At 52.1% G+C, this 20,000-nt stretch overlaps 1 protein-coding gene across 2 annotated transcripts in view; it reads left to right on the top strand.

Moving 5' to 3' along the window:
• The window catches only part of pax5 (paired box 5), a 106,186-nt gene that overhangs the window by 53,731 nt on the left and 32,455 nt on the right, over positions 1-20,000 (top strand). For both annotated transcript variants that reach the window (XM_045215194.1, XM_045215195.1), the window contains exons 3-6: positions 3,395-3,592; positions 4,580-4,644; positions 6,851-6,973; positions 17,263-17,363. In XM_045215194.1, coding sequence (XP_045071129.1) covers positions 3,395-3,592; positions 4,580-4,644; positions 6,851-6,973; positions 17,263-17,363 — 487 coding nt within the window. The remainder of the gene's footprint in view (positions 1-3,394; positions 3,593-4,579; positions 4,645-6,850; positions 6,974-17,262; positions 17,364-20,000) is intronic.

Below are 20,000 nucleotides of genomic sequence, written 5' to 3'. Positions count from 1 at the left end.
TAGGGCTGTCCCCCCTCCCTCTCTAGCCTCTAGGGCTGTCCCCCCTCCCTCCCTCTCTAGCCTCTAGGGCTGCCCCCCCCCCTCCCTCTCTAGCCTCTAGGGCTGCCCCCCCCTCCCTCTCCTAGCCTCTAGGGCTGCCCCCCTCCCTCTCTAGCCTCTAGGGCTGCCCCCCTCCCTCTCTAGCCTCTAGGGCTGCCCCCCCCTCCCTCTCTAGCCTCTAGGGCTGCCCCCCTCCCTCTCTAGCCTCTAGGGCTGCCCCCCCTCCCTCTCTAGCCTCTGGGGCTGCCCCCCCCTCCCTCTCTAGCCTCTAGGGCTGCCCCCCCTCCCTCCCTCTCTAGCCTCTAGGGCTGCCCCCCCCTCCCTCTCTAGCCTCTAGGCTGCCCCCCTCCCTCCCTCCCTCTCTAGCCTCTAGGGCTGCCCCCCCCTCCCTCTCTAGCCTCTAGGGCTGCCCCCCCCTCCCTCCCTCCCTCCCTCTCTAGCCTCTAGGGCTGCCCCCCCCCTCTTCCTCTCTAGCCTCTAGGGCTGCCCCCCCCTCCCTCCCTCTCTAGCCTCTAGGGCTGCCCCCCCCTCCCTCTCTAGCCTCTAGGGCTGTCCCCCCTCCCTCTCTAGCCTCTAGGCTGCCCCCCCCTCCCTCTCTAGCCTCTAGGGCTGCCCCCCCCTTCCCTCTCTAGCCTCTAGGGCTGCCCCCCCCCCTCCCTCTCTAGCCTCTAGGGCTGCCCCCCCCCTCCCTCTCTGGCCTCTAGGGCTGCCCCCCCCTCCCTCTCTAGCCTCTAGGGCTGCCCCCCCCTCCCTCTCCTAGCCTCTAGGGCTGTCCCCCCCCTCCTCTCTAGCCTCTAGGGCTGCCCCCCTCCCTCTCTAGCCTCTAGGCTGTCCCCCCCCTCCCTCTCTAGCCTCTAGGGCTGCCCCCCCCTCCCTCTCTAGCCTCTAGGGCTGTCCCCCCCCTCCTCCCTCTCTAGCCTCTAGGGCTGCCCCCCCCTCCCTCTCTAGCCTCCTAGGGCTGCCCCCCCTCCCTCTCTAGCCTCTAGGGCTGTCCCCCCCCTCCCTCTCTAGCCTCTAGGCTTTCCCCCCCTCCCTCTCTAGCCTCTGGGGCTGCCCCCCTCCCTCTCTAGCCTCTAGGCTGCCCCCCCCTCCCTCTCTAGCCTCTAGGCTGTCCCCCCCCCTCCCTCCCTCTCTAGCCTCTAGGGCTTTCCCCCCCTCCCTCTCTAGCCTCTAGGGCTGCCCCCCCCCTCCCTCCCTCTCTAGCCTCTAGGGCTGTCCCCCCCCTCCCTCTCTAGCCTCTAGGGCTGCCCCCCCCTCCCTCTCTAGCCTCTAGGGCTGCCCCCCCCTCCCCTCCCTCTCTAGCCTCTGGGCTGTCCCCCTCCCTCTCTAGCCTCTAGGGCTGTCCCCCCCTCCCTCTCTAGCCTCTAGGGCTGCCCCCCCTCCCTCTCTAGCCTCTAGGCTGCCCCCCTCCCCTCCCTCTCTAGCCTCTAGGGCTGTCCCCCCCCTCCCTCTCTAGCCTCTAGGGCTGTCCCCCCCCTCCCTCTCTAGCCTCTAGGGCTGCCCCCTCCCTCTCTAGCCTCTAGGGCTGCCCCCCCCTCCCCTCCCTCTCTAGCCTCTAGGCTGTCCCCCCCTCCCTCTCTAGCCTCTAGGGCTGTCCCCCCCCTCCCTCTCTAGCCTCTAGGGCTGTCCCCCCCTCCCTCTCTAGCCTCTAGGGCTGCCCCCCCCCTCCCTCTCTAGCCTCTAGGGCTGCCCCCCCCTCCCTCTCTCTAGCCTCTAGGGCTGCCCCCCCCTCCCTCTCTAGCCTCTAGGGCTGCCCCCCCCTCCCTCTCCTAGCCTCTAGGGGCTGCCCCCCTCCCTCTCTAGCCTCTGGGCTGTCCCCCCCCTCCCTCTCTAGCCTCTAGGGCTGCCCCCCTCCCTCTCTAGCCTCTAGGGCTGCCCCCCCCTCCCTCTCTAGCCTCTAGGGCTGCCCCCCTCCCTCCTCTCTAGCCTCTAGGCTGCCCCCCCCTCCCTCTCTAGCCTCTAGGCTGCCCCCCTCCCTCTCTAGCCTCTAGGCTGTCCCCCCTCCCTCTCCAGCCTCTAGGGCTGCCCCCCCCTCCCTCCCTCTCCATTCTCTAGGGGCTGCCCCCCCTCCCTCCCTCTCTAGCCTCTAGGGCTTTCCCCCCCCTCCCTCTCTTAGCCTCTAGGGGCTGCCCCCCCCTCCCTCCCTCTCTAGCCTCTAGGGCTGTCCCCCCTCCCTCTCTAGCCTCTAGGGCTGCCCCCCCTCCCTCTCTCTAGCCTCTGAGGCTGCCCCCCTCCCCTCCCTCTCTCAGCCTCTAGGGCTGTCCCCCCCCTCCCTCTCTAGCCTCTAGGGCTGTCCCCCCCCTCCCTCTCTAGCCTCTAGGGCTGCCCCCCCTCCCTCTCTAGCCTCTAGGGCTGCCCCCCCCCCTCCCTCTCTCTAGCCTCTAGGGCTGTCCCCCCCCTCCCTCTCTAGCCTCTGGGGCTGTCCCCCCCCTCCCTCTCTAGCCTCTAGGGCTGCCCCCCCTCCCTCTCTAGCCTCTAGGGCTGCCCCCCTCCCCTCCCTCTCTAGCCTCTAGGGCTGTCCCCCCCCTCCCTCTCTAGCCTCTAGGGCTGTCCCCCCTCCCTCTCTAGCCTCTAGGGCTGCCCCCCCCTCCCTCTCCTAGCCTCTAGGGCTGCCCCCCCCTCCCTCTCTAGCCTCTAGGGCTGCCCCCCCCTCCCTCTCTAGCCTCTAGGGCTGCCCCCCCCTCCCTCTCTCTAGCCTCTAGGGCTGCCCCCCCCTCCCTCTCTAGCCTCTAGGGCTGCCCCCCTCCCTCTCTATCCTCTAGGGGCTGTCCCCCCCTCCCTCTCTAGCCTCTAGGGCTGCCCCCCTCCCTCTCCTCTAGCCTCTAGGGCTGCCCCCCCCCTCCCTCTCTAGCCTCTAGGGGCTGCCCCCCTCCCTCCCTCTCTAGCCTCTAGGGCTGCCCCCCCCTCCTCTCTCTAGCCTCTAGGGCTGTCCCCCCCCTCCCTCTCTAGCCTCTAGGGCTGCCCCCCCTCCCTCCCTCTCCAGCCTCTAGGGCTGCCCCCCTCCCTCTCTAGCCTTATGCAAAAAAATATGATTGCATGACGTTGTGTGTGTGTGTGTGTCGGAGATACAGTTTCCTTCAAGTATTTGTGTTTTATCTGTCCCTATATCTAGTAATTCCATTCCCATATGAGAGAGAGATGGGAGGACAAGGATGAGGCGAGGTTAAATACCAACTCTCTTGGTCAAGTTGTTACACAGACGACTCCTCTCCACTCTTGTTTCAAACGTAAAATGTTTAAAGTTTCACCAAGGTCCTCCCTCCTCTTTCTCTTTACCAATCAGCGTGTCCATCTCCTTTGATAGACAGGTCCAACCACAGCTGTTAACCAATCAGTGTGTCCCCTCTGCCCTCAGGTACTATGAGACAGGAAGTATTCGTCCCGGGGTGATTGGAGGATCCAAACCAAAGGTTGCTACACCCAAAGTGGTCGACAAGATCGCCGACTACAAACGACAAAACCCCACCATGTTCGCCTGGGAGATAAGAGACAGACTATTGGCTGAGAGAGTATGTGACAACGACAGTGTTCCCAGTGTCAGCTCTATCAACAGGTACGTAGCAGAGTGGGGGGTGTAGGGGTGGGGTGTAGGGGTGGGGATGGGGGTGTGTAGGGGTGGGGATGGGGGGGTGTAGGGGTGGGGATGGGGGTGTAGGGGGTGGGGATGGGGGGTGTAGGGGTGGGGATGGGGGTGTAGGGTGGGGATGGGGTGTAGGGGTGGGGATGGGGGTGTAGGGGTGGGGATGGGGTGTAGGGGTGGGGATGGGGGTGGGGGTGGCGTGTAGGGGGTGGGGGGTGTAGGGGTGGGGATGTAGGGGGGTGGGGATGGGGGGTAGGGTGGGGATGGGGGTGTAGGGGTGGGGATGGGGGTGTAGGGGTGGGGATGGGGGTGTAGGGGTGGGGATGGGGGTGTAGGGGGTGGGGATGGGGGTGTGTAGGGGTGGGGTGTAGGGGTGTGTGTGTGTAGGGACAGAGAGGGGTAGTGAGGACGGACGTGAGAATAAGAGTCTCTTCATATTTCTGAAGAAGCTTCAGCTCAGTGGTTCAACACCATGCTACGATGACAACCCCGTCCTTCCCCTGAGAGAGACAGAGAGAGAGAGACAGAGAGACAGAGAGAGAGAGAGAGAGAGAGAGAGAGAGAGAGAGAGAGAGAGAGAGAGAGACAGAAGAGAGAGAGAGAGAGAGAGAGAGAGAGAGAGGGTTTAAGGAGGAGAATGGGAGAGGAGGAGAGAGAGAGAGAGACAGCGAGAGAGAGAGAGAGAGAGAGAGAGAGAGAGAGAGAGAGACAGAGAGAGAGAGAGAGAGAGAAAGAGAGACAGAGAGAGAGAGGGAAGAGAGGACTTGCATGAGCAGCCAAGCAGGAAGTGTAAGGCCCCTCTGCCATGTCAGCCTGCCTCAGCCACTTTACACACACACACACACACACACACACACACACACACACACAGACAGACACACACACACACGCACAGACACACACACACACACACACCCAGACATCCCGACACCCTCTCATGTGGTTTATGTTCTCCTCCAGGATAATCAGGACTAAGGTCCAGCAGCCTCCGGGTCAGTCAGGACCCCTCTCTGCTCATAACCTAGGTAAGTCACTACGTCAGCCTTTATAGCTGCTAATAACCACCCTATGTCACTATTCATAACAAGCCTATGTCACTGTTCCCACCACCCTATGTCTCTGTTCATAACCATCACCATATACTGTCACTATTACAACCACTCTGTTCATAACCTAGGTAAGTCACTACGTCAACCTTAATAATTGTTCATAATAACTGTCACCCTTACAAGCCCCCTATCCCCCCCCCACTCTGTCTCTCTCTCTCTTCCTTTCTCCCTCCCTCTCTCTCTCTCTCTCTCTCTCTCTCTCTCTCTCTCTCTCTCTCTCTCTCTCTCCCTTCCTCCCCCTCTCCCCCCCTCCACTCCCTTCCTCCCTATCTCCCTTCCTCTCTCTCCATTCCTCTCTCTCTCCCTTCCACTCTCCCTCCCTCTCTCCCTTCCTCTCTCCCTTCCTCTCTCTCCCTTCCTCCCTCTCTCCCTTCCACTCTCCCTCCCTCTCTCCCTTCCTCTCTCCCTTCCTCTCTCTCCCTTCCTTCCTTTCTCCCTTCCTCTCTCCCTTCCTTCCTCCCTTCCTCCCTCCCTTCCTCCCTCTCTCCCTTCCTTCCTCCCACTCTCCCTTCCGCTCTCTCTCCCTTCCTTCCTCTCTCCCTTCCCCTCTCTCTCTCCCTTCCTTCCTCCCACTCTCCCTTCCGCTCTCTCTCCCTTCCTCCCTCTCTCCCTTCCACTCCCCCTTCCTCTCTCCCTTCCTCTCTCTCTCCCTTCCACTCCCCCTTCCTCTCTCCCTTCCTCTCTCTCCCTTCCTCCCTCTCTCCCTCCCTCTCTCCCTTCCTCTCTCCCTTCCTCTCTCCCTTCCTCTCTCTCTCCCTTCCTCTCTCCCTTCCTCTCTCTGTCCCTTCCTCCCTTCCTCCCTCTCTCCCTTCCTCTCTCCCTTCCTCCCTCTCTCCCTTCCTCTCTCCCTTCCTCCCTCTCTCCCTTCCTCTCTCCCTTCCTCCCTCTCTCCCTTCCTCTCTCCCTCCCTCTCTCCCTTCCTCTCTCCCTTCCTCTCTCCCTTCCTCCCTCTCTCCCTTCCTTCCTCTCTCCCTCCCTCTTTCCCTTCCTCTCTCCCTTCCTCTCTTCCTTCCTCTCTCTCCCTTCCTCCCTCTCTCCCTTCCTCTCTCCCTTCCTCTCTCCCTCCCTTCCTCTCTCCCTTCCTCCCTCTCTCTCTCCCTCCCTCTCTCCCTCCCTCTCTCTCTCCCTTCCGCTCTCTCTCCCTTCCTCTCTCCCTTCCTCTCTCCCTCCCTTCCTCTCTCCCTTCCTCCCTCTCTCTCTCCCTCCCTCTCTCCCTCCCTCTCTCTCTCTCTCCCTCCCTCTCTCCCTCCCTCTCTCTCTCCCTTCCTCCCTCTCTCCCTTCCTCTCTCTCTCCCTTCCTCTCTCTCTCCCTTCCTCCCCCTCTCTCTCCAGTCCTCTCTCCTTTCCTCCCTCTCTCCCTTCCTCTCTCCCTTCCTCTCTCTCTCCCTTCCTCTCTCTCTCCCTTCCTCCCCCTACCCCACTCTCCCTCCCCCCTCCACTTCTCTCTATCTGTCATGTCTGTTTCAGCCTCCAGTGGATTGTGTATCAGTGTCTCTCAAATCTTCACAATCACACTCCGCCACTTCATCTAAATTAATTTCACACACACACACACACACACACACACACACACACACACACACACACACACACACACACACACACACAACACCTCACTCTCAGATTACACAGATAAATGGTCCTGACTCCTGAGCGGAAAATGGAACATTTGGATTTGGAGAATAATAATACTATCGGGAGAGAATGAGAAAATTTGATAATTCAAGTGATAAATCAACAGGTAGAAAAGGGGGGAACATGCATTCAGTACATTCTCCATGTCGTTAGTGAACCAGTAACAGAGTTTTATCCTCCTCTGGTTCTGTCACTTTCTCTCTCTCTTTCTGTGGTTCTGTGTTTGGTGTCTGTAGGGAGCGAGGTTCTGTGGTTCTGTGTTTGGTATCGTTATGTAGTGTTATGTAGCATTATGTAGCATTATGTAGCGTTATGTAGCGTTAAATAGCATTATGTAGCGCTATGTAGCGTTATGTAGCGTTATATAGCATTATGTAGCGCTATGTAGCGTTATGTAGCATTATGTATCGTTATGTAGTGTTATGTAGCGCTATGTAGCGTTATGTAGCATTATGTAGCGTTATGACTGACCTATGTCTTTCCACAGCGTCGTCGGTGGCGTCGACACAGGTTTCTGCGGTGACCAGTGACTCGGCTGGCTCCTCCTACTCCATCAGCGGCATTCTGGGAATCAGCTCAGCTAACGACGGGAAGCGGAAGAGAGAGGACGGTGAGAGAGTGTGTGTTCAGTCTGCTCTGATGAAGTGGACCGCCACTACTGAAGAGTTACAGCTGGTCAGCCAGGTCACTCCAGATCCAAGGCCAATATTCCACGTTCACCCAGGTCCCCAGGAAGTCGGGAGATGCCTTCAAAAACCGTCCGCTAGAGGCAACGACGAGCGCCGTTTCCATAACCAATTCGGGAATTAATGCCTAAGCTTAACCGTCGAGTTGTTTCTGTTTTAACCCTATCGCAAATCTTAACCCTTACCTCAAACATTCGGCCGCGAGCTCTGGCTCCGTAAGCCACAAACTCTTGCTCCGTAAACCACGAGCTCCTGCTCCGTAAACCACGAGCTCCTGCTCCGTAAGCCACAAGCTCCTGCTCCGTAAGCCACAAGCTCCTGCTCCGTAAACCACAAACACCTGCTCCGTAAACCCAGAGCTCCTGCTCCGTAAACCCCGAGCTCCTGCTCCGTAAACCACGAGCTCCTGCTCCGTAAACCACAAGCTCCTGCTCCGTAAACCCCGAGCTCCTGCTCCGTAAACCCCGAGCTCCTGCTCCGTAAACCCCGAGCTCCTGCTCCGTAAACCACAAGCTCCTGCTCCGTAAACCCCGAGCTCCTGCTCCGTAAACCACAAGCTCCTGCTCCGTAAACCACAAGCTCCTGCTCCGTAAACCACAAACTCCTGCTCTGTAAACCCCGAGCTCCTGCTCCGTAAACCCCGAGCTCCTGCTCCGTAAACCACGAGCTCCTGCTCCGTAAACCACAAGCTCCTGCTTCGTAAACCCCGAGCTCCTGCTCCGTAAACCCCGAGCTCCTGCTCCGTAAACCCCGAGCTCCTGCTCCGTAAACCACAAGCTCCTGCTCCGTAAACCACAAGCTCCTGCTCCGTAAACCACAAACTCCTGCTCCGTAAACCCCGAGCTCCTGCTCCGTAAACCCTGAGCTCCTGCTCCGTAAACCACGAGCTCCTGCTCCGTAAACCACAAGCTCCTGCTTCGTAAACCCCGAGCTCCTGCTCCGTAAACCCCGAGCCCTGCTCCGTAAACCCCGAGCTCCTGCTCCGTAAACCACGAGCTCCGGCTCCGAGGTTCGCGTGTTCAATTCAAGTGCGAGGCACTCGTCATTTGGGGGTGTGTGAGTGGGATGATAAACTCGTGGCTTACTGTAATCATCCCAAACCTTAACCCTTACCGTAATCATCCCAAACCTTAACCCTTACCGTAATCATCCCAAACCATAACACTTACTGTAATCATCCCAAACCTTAACCCTTACCGTAATCATCCCAAACCTTAACACTTACCGTAATCATCCCAAACCTTAACCCTTACCGTAATCATCCCAAACCTTAACCCTTACCGTAATCATCCCAAACCTTAACCCTTACCGTAATCATCCCAAACCTTAACCCTTACCGTAATCATCCCAAACCTTAACCCTTACCGTAATCATCCCAAACCTTAACCCGTACCGTAATCATCACAAGCCTTAACCCTTACCGTAATCATCCCAAACCTTAACCCTTACCGTAATCATCCCAAACCTTAACCCTTACCGTAATCATCCCAAACCTTAACCCTTACCGTAATCATCCCAAACCTTAACCCTTACCGTAATCATCCCAAACCTTAACCCTTACCGTAATCATCCCAAACCTTAACCCGTACCGTAATCATTAGGAATGAATGCCTAAATTGAATTGTTGTGATTTTACGTTTAAAGTCACACAGACAAAGACACAGAAACAAACACAGTCACACACAGACACACACAGACACACACAGACACACAGACACACACAGACACACACTAGAAGATGATAGACTGTCTGCATACCCCCCCCCCCCCCCCCCCCGTGGATGAGAGGACAGATGGAGGGATACCTAACACATCAGGGCCAATGACAGATGTGTGTGTGTGTGTGTGTGTGTGTGTGTGTGTGTGTGTGTGTGTGTGTGTGTGTGTGTGTGTGTGTGTGTGTGTGTGTGTGTGTGTTGAGCACAAGGGAGCTTGAAACCCACAACTGGCAAGTCCACAGTAAATATCTTTATTGAGACCTGTTTTGTGTGTGTTACTGTACAGGTATGTGTGTGTGCATCTGTGTCTCTGTGTGTGTGTCTCTGTGTCTCTGTGTGTGTGTGTGTGTGTGTGTGTGTGTGTGTGGAGCCCAGCAGCGTTCTGTCACCCCCCTCGTTGTGGCATCTGGTCGTGTCTCATTTACTGCAGGGTGCTGTCTCTCTGATGGCTTTTTAATGCCACACACACACACACACACACACACACACACACACACACACACACACACCCACGCGCTCCCATGTCTCCTAAACGTTCCAGAGAATTCCGCTGACCCCCTAGAGTGTCCTGAACGTTCCGATACGCTCTGATACCACCCGTCAACACAGAGGGAATGTTTCACACGTGTGTTTGTATCACTGAGTGTCACATAGATGGATTTGAATTAGTCTGTTAAACAGAGAGAGAAGGGGGGGTGCTTTTGACCTGTCCAGCTCTTGTCTAGGATTATATAGGCCTATTCTGATAATACTATTTCTATGATTTCTTTGAGCTGAACTATGTCCATTCTGATAATAATATTTCTGTGTTTGTTCTACTGATCATATTTCTATGTCCGTTCTATTAATTATATTTCTATGTCCATTCTATTAATTATATTTCTATGACAGCGTCTCAGCGGTCTGTTCCATTCTCTCATTAACAGCTCTGCTAATCACAGCGACAATTAGCCTAGCCCCCCGCTGTGGCATCACACAGACACACAGACACACAGACACACACACACACACACACACACCACACACACACACACACACACACACACACACACACACACACACACAAACACCACTACCTAATAGCCTCAGACACACAGTAAAAACACGACAGGGAAACAGCATGCCGAGACAAAACAAGATCTCACAGCTTGACCAATTTGACTTCAGATTCTGACGTTTCTCCACGTTTCGCCAAAACTTCAAATTTCAAAGTTGCTCCAGACGTCAAATATGTAAAAAAAAATAAAGATAGATGACCTCGCAGCTGGTTACATGTAGGCAATCATCCTGAATGGTTAAGTTAAGGGTTAAGGTTTGGGGATAGCAGGAAGGTAGCTTAGTGGTTAAGAACGTTGTGCCAGTAACCGAAAGGTCGCTGGTTCTAATCCCCGAGCCAACTAGGTGAAAAATCTGTTGATGTGCCCTTGAGCAAGGCACTTAACCCTAATTGCTCATGTAAGTCGCTCTGGATAAGAGCGTCTGCTAAATGACTAAAATGTAAAAAACAACAACCAACAAACGAGTCTGTAACACAAGGGATTGAACCCGCGACCCTCGGAGCCCATCCGCCATCCCTGTCCACAACGACCCTAATAAAACCCAAGCCTACTTGGACTGCAGGCCGCCTGGTGGGAGGAGGGTTCGGGCCAGTAACCGAAAGGGTTGCTGGATCGAATCCCCCGAGCCGACAAGATAAACATCTGTCAGTCTGCCCCCAACAACAACTGCTCCCTGGGTACCGATGGCATGGAGGTGGATTAAGGCAGCCCCTCACCTCTCTGATTCAGATGCAGAAGACAGGCATTCAGTTGGACAACTGACTAGGGGAGGGGGAAGTTGGTGTGGATAGGAGGAAGTTGGTGTGGATAGGAGGAAGTTGGTGTGGATAGAGGAAGTTGGTGTGGATAGGAGGAAGTTGGTGTGGATAGGAGGAAGTTGGTGTGGATAGGAGGAAGTTGGTGTGGATAGGAGGAAGTTGGTGTGGATAAGAGGAAGTTGGTGTGGATAGAGGAAGTTGGTGTGGATAGGAGGAAGTTGGTGTGGATAGGAGGAAGTTGGTGTGGATAGAGGAAGTTGGTGTGGATAGGAGGAAGTTGGTGTGGATAGGAGGAAGTTGGTGTGGATAGAGGAAGTTGGTGTGGATAGGAGGAAGTTGGTGTGGATAGAGGAAGTTGGTGTGGATAGGAGGAAGTTGGTGTGGATAGGAGGAAGTTGGTGTGGATAGGAGGAAGTTGGTGTGGATAGGAGGAAGTTGGTGTGGATAGGAGGAAGTTGGTGTGGATAGAGGAAGTTGGTGTGGATAGGAGGAAGTTGGTGTGGATAGGAGGAAGTTGGTGTGGATAGGAGGAAGTTGGTGTGGATAGGAGGAAGTTGGTGTGGATAGGAGGAAGTTGGTGTGGATAGGAGGAAGTTGGTGTGGATAGAGGAAGTTGGTGTGGATAGGAGGAAGTTGGTGTGGATAGGAGGAAGTTGGTGTGGATAGGAGGAAGTTGGTGTGGATAGGAGGAAGTTGGTGTGGATAGGAGGAAGTTGGTGTGGATAGAGGAAGTTGGTGTGGATAGGAGGAAGTTGGTGTGGATAGGAGGAAGTTGGTGTGGATAGGAGGAAGTTGGTGTGGATAGGAGGAAGTTGGTGTGGATAGGAGGAAGTTGGTGTGGATAGGAGGAAGTTGGTGTGGATAGAGAGGAAGTTGGTGTGGATAGGAGGAAGTTGGTGTGGATAGGAGGAAGTTGGTGTGGATAGGAGGAAGTTGGTGTGGATAGAGAGGAGAGGAGGAAGTTGGTGTGGATAGGAGGACGTTGGTGTGGATAGGAGGAAGTTGGTGTGGATAGGAGGAAGTTGGTGTGGATAGAGGAAGTTGGTGTGGATAGGAGGAAGTTGGTGTGGATAGGAGGAAGTTGGTGTGGATAGGAGGAAGTTGGTGTGGATAGAGGAAGTTGGTGTGGATAGGAGGAAGTTGGTGTGGATAGGAGGAAGTTGGTGTGGATAGGAGGAAGTTGGTGTGGATAGAGGAAGTTGGTGTGGATAGGAGGAAGTTGGTGTGGATAGAGGAAGTTGGTGTGGATAGGAGGAAGTTGGTGTGGATAGAGGAAGTTGGTGTGGATAGAGGAAGTTGGTGTGGATAGAGGAAGTTGGTGTGGATAGGAGGAAGTTGGTGTGGATAGAGGAAGTTGGTGTGAACGGAGAGGAGGAAGTTGGTGTGGATAGGAGGAAGTTGGTGTGGATAGGAGGAAGTTGGTGTGGATAGGAGGAAGTTGGTGTGGATAGAGGAAGTTGGTGTGGATAGAGGAAGTTGGTGTGGATAGGAGGAAGTTGGTGTGGATAGAGGAAGTTGGTGTGAACAGAGAGGAGAGGAGGAAGTTGGTGTGGATAGGAGGAAGTTGGTGTGGATAGGAGAAAGTTGGTGTGGATAGGAGGAAGTTGGTGTGGATAGGAGGAAGTTGGTGTGGATAGAGGAAGTTGGTGTGGATAGGAGGAAGTTGGTGTGGATAGGAGGAAGTTGGTGTGGATAGGAGGAAGTTGGTGTGGATAGAGAGGAGAGGAGGAAGTTGGTGTGGATAGGAGGACGTTGGTGTGGATAGGAGGAAGTTGGTGTGGATAGGAGGAAGTTGGTGTGGATAGAGGAAGTTGGTGTGGATAGGAGGAAGTTGGTGTGGATAGGAGGAAGTTGGTGTGGATAGAGGAAGTTGGTGTGGATAGAGGAAGTTGGTGTGGATAGGAGGAAGTTGGTGTGGATAGAGGAAGTTGGTGTGGATAGAGGAAGTTGGTGTGGATAGGAGGAAGTTGGTGTGGATAGGAGGAAGTTGGTGTGGATAGGAGGAAGTTGGTGTGGATAGGAGGAAGTTGGTGTGGATAGAGGAAGTTGGTGTGGATAGAGGAAGTTGGTGTGGATAGGAGGAAGTTGGTGTGGATAGAGGAAGTTGGTGTGAACAGAGAGGAGAGGAGGAAGTTGGTGTGGATAGGAGGAAGTTGGTGTGGATAGAGGAAGTTGGTGTGGATAGGAGGAAGTTGGTGTGGATAGGAGGAAGTTGGTGTGGATAGAGGAAGTTGGTGTGGATAGAGGAAGTTGGTGTGGATAGAGGAAGTTGGTGTGAACAGAGAGGAGAGGAGGAAGTTGGTGTGGATAGGAGGAAGTTGGTGTGGATAGGAGGAAGTTGGTGTGGATAGGAGGAAGTTGGTGTGGATAGAGGAAGTTGGTGTGAACAGAGAGGAGTTGGTGTGAATAGAGAGGAGAGGAGGAAGTTGGTATGAACAGAGACGAGTTGGTGTGAACAGAGAGGAGTTGGTGTGAACAGAGAGGAGTTGGTGGGAACAGAGAGGAGTTGGTGTGAACAGAGAGGAGTTGGTGTGAACAGAGAGGAGTTGGTGTGAACAGAGAGGAGTTGGTGTGAACAGAGAGGAGTTGGTGGGAACAGAGAGGAGTTGGTGTGGATAGGAGGAAGTTGGTGTGAACAGAGAGGAGTTGGTGTGAACAGAGAGGAGTTGGTGTGAACAGAGAGGAGTTGGTGTGAACAGAGAGGAGTTGGTGGGAACAGAGAGGAGTTGGTGTGAACAGAGGGGGGTTGGTGTGAACAGAAAGGAGTTGGTGTGAACAGAGAGGAGTTGGTGTGAACAGAGAGGAGTTGGTGTGAACAGAGAGGAGTTGGTGTGAACAGAGGCGCTTGGGGGAAGTCTAACTCTATTCTTTCCCCCTACTACACAGGGGGGTATGTGTCCTGTCCTTGCCTTCAGAAACATGCTTTTTTTAACACAATTTAGTGAGTTGAGTTTAATGTAGAAAGTATTGTTGTGAAGTGACACATTCTCAGTGATTCTTATAGTTTGTATAACCCATGTAGCTACATTCACAGGTTGGGTGTAGAAATATCAGTTCTCCCAGAATGCAACGCTGACCTTTAACCCTATTGTACATCCACTGTGACAGACGGGCATAGGAGAGACAAAGAGAAAGGAGGGGGGAGGAGGGAGGGGTAGATCTGTTTTTTCAGGGCTCAGTTCCTCTCTGTGCCCTCGCTTTGATCTGTGGAGTTTAGGGGGCAGGCGAACACACACACACACACACACACACACACACACACTGGGCTGGAGCAGGGGGTCAGAGTTGAGACCCTTGTCCTATCAGTATGTTAATCTATGTCAAGTACGAAGAGATCCACGGTCCACGTCACACACACACACACACACACACACACACACACTTAAACGCGTGCACGCACACACAGACACACACACTCAGACAGGCAGGCAAACAGACACGAAAACACTGTCAGACACCACTATTCAACCCTTTATTTGTCTTCTAAGAATATTGTTTCCAGGGTCTGAAAGGAGGGAGGGATTTAGAGCAGGTTGGCAGCTCTGCAGTGTGGTCACTAGCTGGCACAGCCACAAGGTCATAAAATCTGATTTGAAACCTAACCCTAACCTTATCCACACCGCTAACCCTAACCCTAATGCCTAACCCAGAGAGAGACAGGAAGAGAGAGATGGAGTCAGAGAGAGACAGGAAGAGAGAGATGGAGTCAGAGAGAGACAGGAAGAGAGAGAGACAGGAAGAGAGAGACAGGAAGAGAGAGATGGAGTCAGAGAGAGACAGGAAGATAGAGATGGAGTCAGAGAGAGACAGGAAGAGAGAGATGGAGTCAGAGAGAGACAGGAAGAGAGAGATGGAGTCAGAGAGGGAGACAGGAAGAGAGAGATGGAGTCAGAGAGAGAGACAGGAAGAGAGAGATGGAGTCAGAGAGAGACAGGAACCCTAACCCTAATTCTAACCTTAACCATCCACTCCCTAGAAATAGCATGTGACGTCGTGAGGACCAACACAATGTCCCCAGTTGGTCATTTTCCTCTAGGTTTACTGTTCTGGTCTATAGTATAGTTAAACACACCCACACCCCAGCCGGGTTGCTCTAGAAATTCGACATCCTTAACCATTACAATACCGTAACCCTTACCTTAACTTAACCGTTACCTTAACAATTCGCACACACACTTTTTTGATGTATCATTCTGTAATGAATGAACTAGTGATGTTGATATCGTTCTCTCTCTCTCTCTCTCTCTCTCTCTCTCTCTCTCTCTCTCTCTCTCTCTCTCTCTCTCTCTCTCTCTCTCTCTCTCTCTCTCTCTCTCTCTCTCTCTCCCTCCCTCCCTCCCTCCCTCCCTCCCTCCCTCCCTCCCTCCCTCCCCCTGCTGGGGTCAGTCTTCGAAATCCCAAGTGTGTGTGTGTCTTTGACAGGGCCAGAGCCATAGAGAAAGCAATAAGGCAGTAGAGATGGTGCTATCAGAGAGACATGATTGATCAATTGAATTCCATCAGGACTGGCGGCCGAAGGGATTAAAGTGGGTCGCCGTGGGTTACCCAGCTAAAGCATCATCGCCTTTATCTCACCGCTGATTGGTCTGTCACCAGGGACCAAGATCATACACTCACTGAGAGGAGGGTGTGTGAGAGACAGACTGACAGAGATTATTATCAAGGTGTGTGCTTGTTATAGTGAGAATGAGGACTGTGTCTTTCAGCAAGCTACAGAATGTGTGTGTGTGTGTGTGTATTTTAATGTGAATGTGAAAAATGCTGATTTCTAGATGAGTGTTATCATGCACATCTCTCTTTTTTCTGACTTATCACTCTCTCTCTATCCCTTACTCCTCTCTATCCCCTCTCTCCATCTCTCTCCATCTCTCTCCATCTCTCTCCTACCCCTCTCTCCATCTCTCTCTCTCCCTCTCCTCTCCCTCTCCTCTCCATCTCTCTCCATCTCTCTCCTACCCCTCTCTCCATCTCTCTCTCTCCCTCTCCTCTCCTTCTCCTCTCCATCTCTCTCCATCTCTCTCCTACCCCTCTCTCCATCTCTCTCCCTCCCCCTCTCTCCATCTCTCTCCATCTCTCTCCATCTCTCTCCCTATCCCTCTCTCTCCATCTCTCTCTCCCTCTCTCCATCTCTCCTCTCTCTCCATCTCTCTCTCTCCCTCTCTCTCCATCTCTCTCCATCTCTCTCCTACCCCTCTCTCCATCTCTCTCTCCCTCTCCTCTCCATCTCTCTCCATCTCTCTCCTACCCCTCTCTCCATCTCTCTCTCTCTCCCTCTCCTCTCCATCTCTCTCCTACCCCTCTCTCCATCTCTCTCTCTCTCTCCCTCTCCTCTCCTTCTCCTCTCCATCTCTCTCCATCTCTCTCCTACCCCTCTCTCCATCTCTCTCTCCCTCTCCTCTCCATCTCTGTCCATCTCTCTCCTACCCCTCTCTCCATCTCTCTCTCCCTCTCCTCTCCATCTCTGTCCATCTCTCTCCTACCCCTCTCTCCATCTCTCTCTCCCTCTCCTCTCCATCTCTCTCCATCTCTCTCCTACCCCTCTCTCCATCTCTCTCTCTCCCTCTCCATCTCTCTCCATCTCTCTCCATCTCTCTCTCCCTCTCCTCTCCTCTCCCTCCCCCGATAATAGATGGAGCTCTAGCTTTGGCCACAAATGGAAAAAATATTTTGGGATGGCTCCTCAGCCTGTCATCACAGACACACACACACACACACGGCTGTGACCCCAGGACTAAAATAGGTTCTCAGTAGCATTTCAGAAACAGTGAATTGGGGGGCTTCACCCGGTCCCCCTTTTCTACTTTTCTTTCATTCTCTCCGTCTAATCATTTGGGGCGGACAGTCTTCAGAGTTCTGATAATTGTCTCGTTCAGAAGCTTCAGCCGGCCAATCACTACCGCTGACCACAGCTCACACACTAACACACACTAGACCAGTTATATACCACTCTCTCTGTGTGTGTGTGTGTGTGTGTGTGTGTGTGTGTATGTGTGTGTGTGTGTGTGTGTGTGTGTGTGTGTGTGTGTATGTGTGTGTGTGTGTGTGTGTGTGTGTGTGTGTGTGTGTGTGTGTGTGTGTGTGTGTGTGTGTGTGTGTGTGTGTGTGTGTATGTGTGTGTATGTGTGTGTGTGAAAATGGATTGCATTTATATAGTGATTTTCACTACTTTTGTAATGCGTGATTTGAAGGAGTCAGGCGCAGGAGGGTAAATCCCAGTATATAGAGTTTATTCTGTAATACAGCGCTAACCAGTCCAGTACGCAAAACAGGCGCACTGGAACAAACAGGCGCACAGGGAAAATACCCCGGCGATACAAAATACACTGAGCTCAACCGAGCTACCATCTCCTCCACAATAAACAATCACCCACAAGGACAAGGGGGGCAGAGGGAAGACTTACACACGTACTAATGAGGGGATATGAACCAGGTGTGTGTAATTGACAAGACAAAACAAATGGAATGATGAGATGAGGAGCGGCAGTGGCTAGAAGGCCGGTGACGACGAACGCCGAAGCCCGAACAAGGAGAGGAGACAGCTTCGGAGGGAAGTCGTGACAACTTTATAGGTGTCAAAGTGCTTCACAGTGAGGAGTCTCTCTCTCTCTCAACCTCTCTCTCTAACCTCTCTCTCTTAACCTCTCTCTCTCTCTCTAACCTCTCTCTCTCTCTCTCACAGCCCTACAGGAGTCTCCTCTAGCCAATGGCCATGGTCCAGGTGGGCGGGACTTCCTGAGGAAGCAGATGAGAGGGGATCTCTTCTCGCCGCAGCAGATCGAGGTATAAAAAAACAAGTGTAATGTGTAATGTGTTGTTTTACAGGGTCAGCCATGGTAGTATGATAGGTGCAGTGTAATGTGTTGTTTTACAGGGTCAGCCATAGTAGTATGATAGGTGCAGTGTAATGTGTTGTTTTACAGGGTCAGCCATAGTAGTATGATAGGTGCAGTGTAATGTGTTGTTTTACAGGGTCAGCCATAGTAGTATGATAGGTGCAGTGTAATGTGTTGTTTTACAGGGTCAGCCATAGTAGTATGATAGGTGCAGTGTAATGTGTTGTTTTACAGGGTCAGCCATAGTAGTATGATAGGTCCAGTGTAATGTGTTGTTCTACAGGGTCAGCCATAGTAGTATGATAGGTGCAGTGTAATGTGTTGTTTTACAGGGTCAGCCATAGTAGTATGATAGGTCCAGTGTAATGTGTTGTTTTACAGGGTCAGCCATAGTAGTACGGTGCCCCTTGGAGCAAATCAGGGTTAAGTGTCTTGCTCAAGGGCACATCGACAGATTCAGCAGTATGATAGACATGTGATATCAGCAGTATGATTGACATGTGATATCAGCAGTATGATAGACATGTGATATCAGCAGTATGATTGACATGTGATATCAGCAGTACGATAGACATGTGATATCAGCAGTATGATAGACATGTGATATCAGCAGTATGATTGACATGTGATATCAGCAGTATGATAGACATGTGATATCAGCGGTATGATTGACATGTGATATCAGCGGTATGATAGACATGTGATATCAGCAGTATGATAGACATGTGATATCAGCGGTATGATAGACATGTGATATCCGCGGTATGATAGACATGTGATATCAGCAGTATGATAGACATGTGATATCAGCAGTATGATAGACATGTGATATCAGCGGTATGATAGACATGTGATATCAGCAGTATGATTGACATGTGATATCAGCAGTATGATAGACATGTGATATCAGCGGTATGATAGACATGTGATATCAGCAGTATGATAGACATGTGATATCAGCAGTATGATAGACATGTGATATCAGCAGTATGATAGACATGTGACAGCTAATAGGAAGCTAATGGTATGTGTACACGCTGTACCTGTTATTGACGTTCCTTTAATCTGTCCCAGAAGTGGTTAATGATGGGGCGGGAGACTATTGACCTGTCCGTCAAACATTATTACCTCACTTCCACTTCCTGGTTTGAGTTTTTTTGTGGAATTATTTGTTTCGACGTTGAAATGACAAAAAAAATAATAATCCAAACTGTGTAGAAAGGATAATGGAGTCATAACAGTCATTTATAGTCTCTTCCCTCTGTCCAGCTTGATAATAGTCATTTATAGTCTCTTCCCTCTGTCCAGCTTGATAACAGTCATTTATAGTCTCTTCACTGTGTCCAGCTTGATAACAGTCATTTATAGTCTCTTCCCTCTGTCCAGCTTGATAACAGTCATTTATAGTCTCTTCACTCTGTCCAGCTTGATAACAGTCATTTATAGTCTCTTCACTCTGTCCAGCTTGATAACAGTCATTTATAGTCTCTTCACTGTGTCCAGCTTGATAACAGTCATTTATAGTCTCTTCACTGTGTCCAGCTTGATAACAGTCATTTATAGTCTCTTCACTGTGTCCAGCTTGATAACAGTCATTTATAGTCTCTTCACTGTGTCCAGCTTGATAACAGTCATTTATAGTCTCTTCACTGTGTCCAGCTTGATAACAGTCATTTATAGTCTCTTCACTCTGTCCAGCTTGATAACAGTCATTTATAGTCTCTTCACTCTGTCCAGCTTGATAACAGTCATTTATAGTCTATTCACTGTGTCCAGCTTGATAACAGTCATTCAAATAAAAGCTAGACAGTCAGGGAGCATTGAAAATTTAAAAAGCGATGGATAGAGGACTATTTTTTGCAAGTTATGACGGCGAGGAAATGTAACCCATTTTCAGTGCGGCCCTCCGGATCTCGTTGAAGACCGAATGTGGCTCCCGGGGGCAAAATTAGTTGTACACCGCTAGACTAATGTGTGCCTTCTTTCCGAGCCTAGTAACACCACAAGGGTTTAAAAGGTCAGAGGTCAGCGTTAACCTCCAGGTCACACTGGGGGTCAAACTGGATTAATGAATCACGTGATTATACCAGCCAGGTCATTCAAGGTTGACGTAGAAATTGGAAGACCTCTGGAAATGCCTTGAAAAGCGGTCGTTAGGGGCTGCTATTATCTTCAAGTAGTGGTGGGGATTCTAGGGTGTTGGTGGATAGGTGTAATGCCCTGACTCTGGATCAGAAGGTTACATGTTCCATCCTCGTAGTGGGGCACTGGGGGTTTAATTTAGGATTTTAACCCTATCCCGAACCTTAACCCGAACCTTCACCGTAACGCAACGAGTGACTAAACATTACACTTAACTTCGAAAAGTTGACGTTTGGAGAAATGGAACGATACGGAACATCAAAAACACTTAGAAATGTGATGTTCGGAGCAACTTCGGAATTTGACGTTTTGGAGAACGTGGATGAACGTCTAATTCTGCAGTGAGACTTTGAGAGAGCTGGTTGGATCACACACACACACACACACACACACACACACACACACACACACACACACACACACACACACACACACACACACA

This window comes from Coregonus clupeaformis, unplaced genomic scaffold (genome assembly GCF_020615455.1).
Source record: "Coregonus clupeaformis isolate EN_2021a unplaced genomic scaffold, ASM2061545v1 scaf0390, whole genome shotgun sequence".
In the NCBI taxonomy this organism is placed as follows: domain Eukaryota; kingdom Metazoa; phylum Chordata; class Actinopteri; order Salmoniformes; family Salmonidae; genus Coregonus; species Coregonus clupeaformis.
The sequence above is the reverse complement of the archived record's forward strand: the minus strand, read 5'-3'. Positions and strand labels throughout refer to the sequence as shown.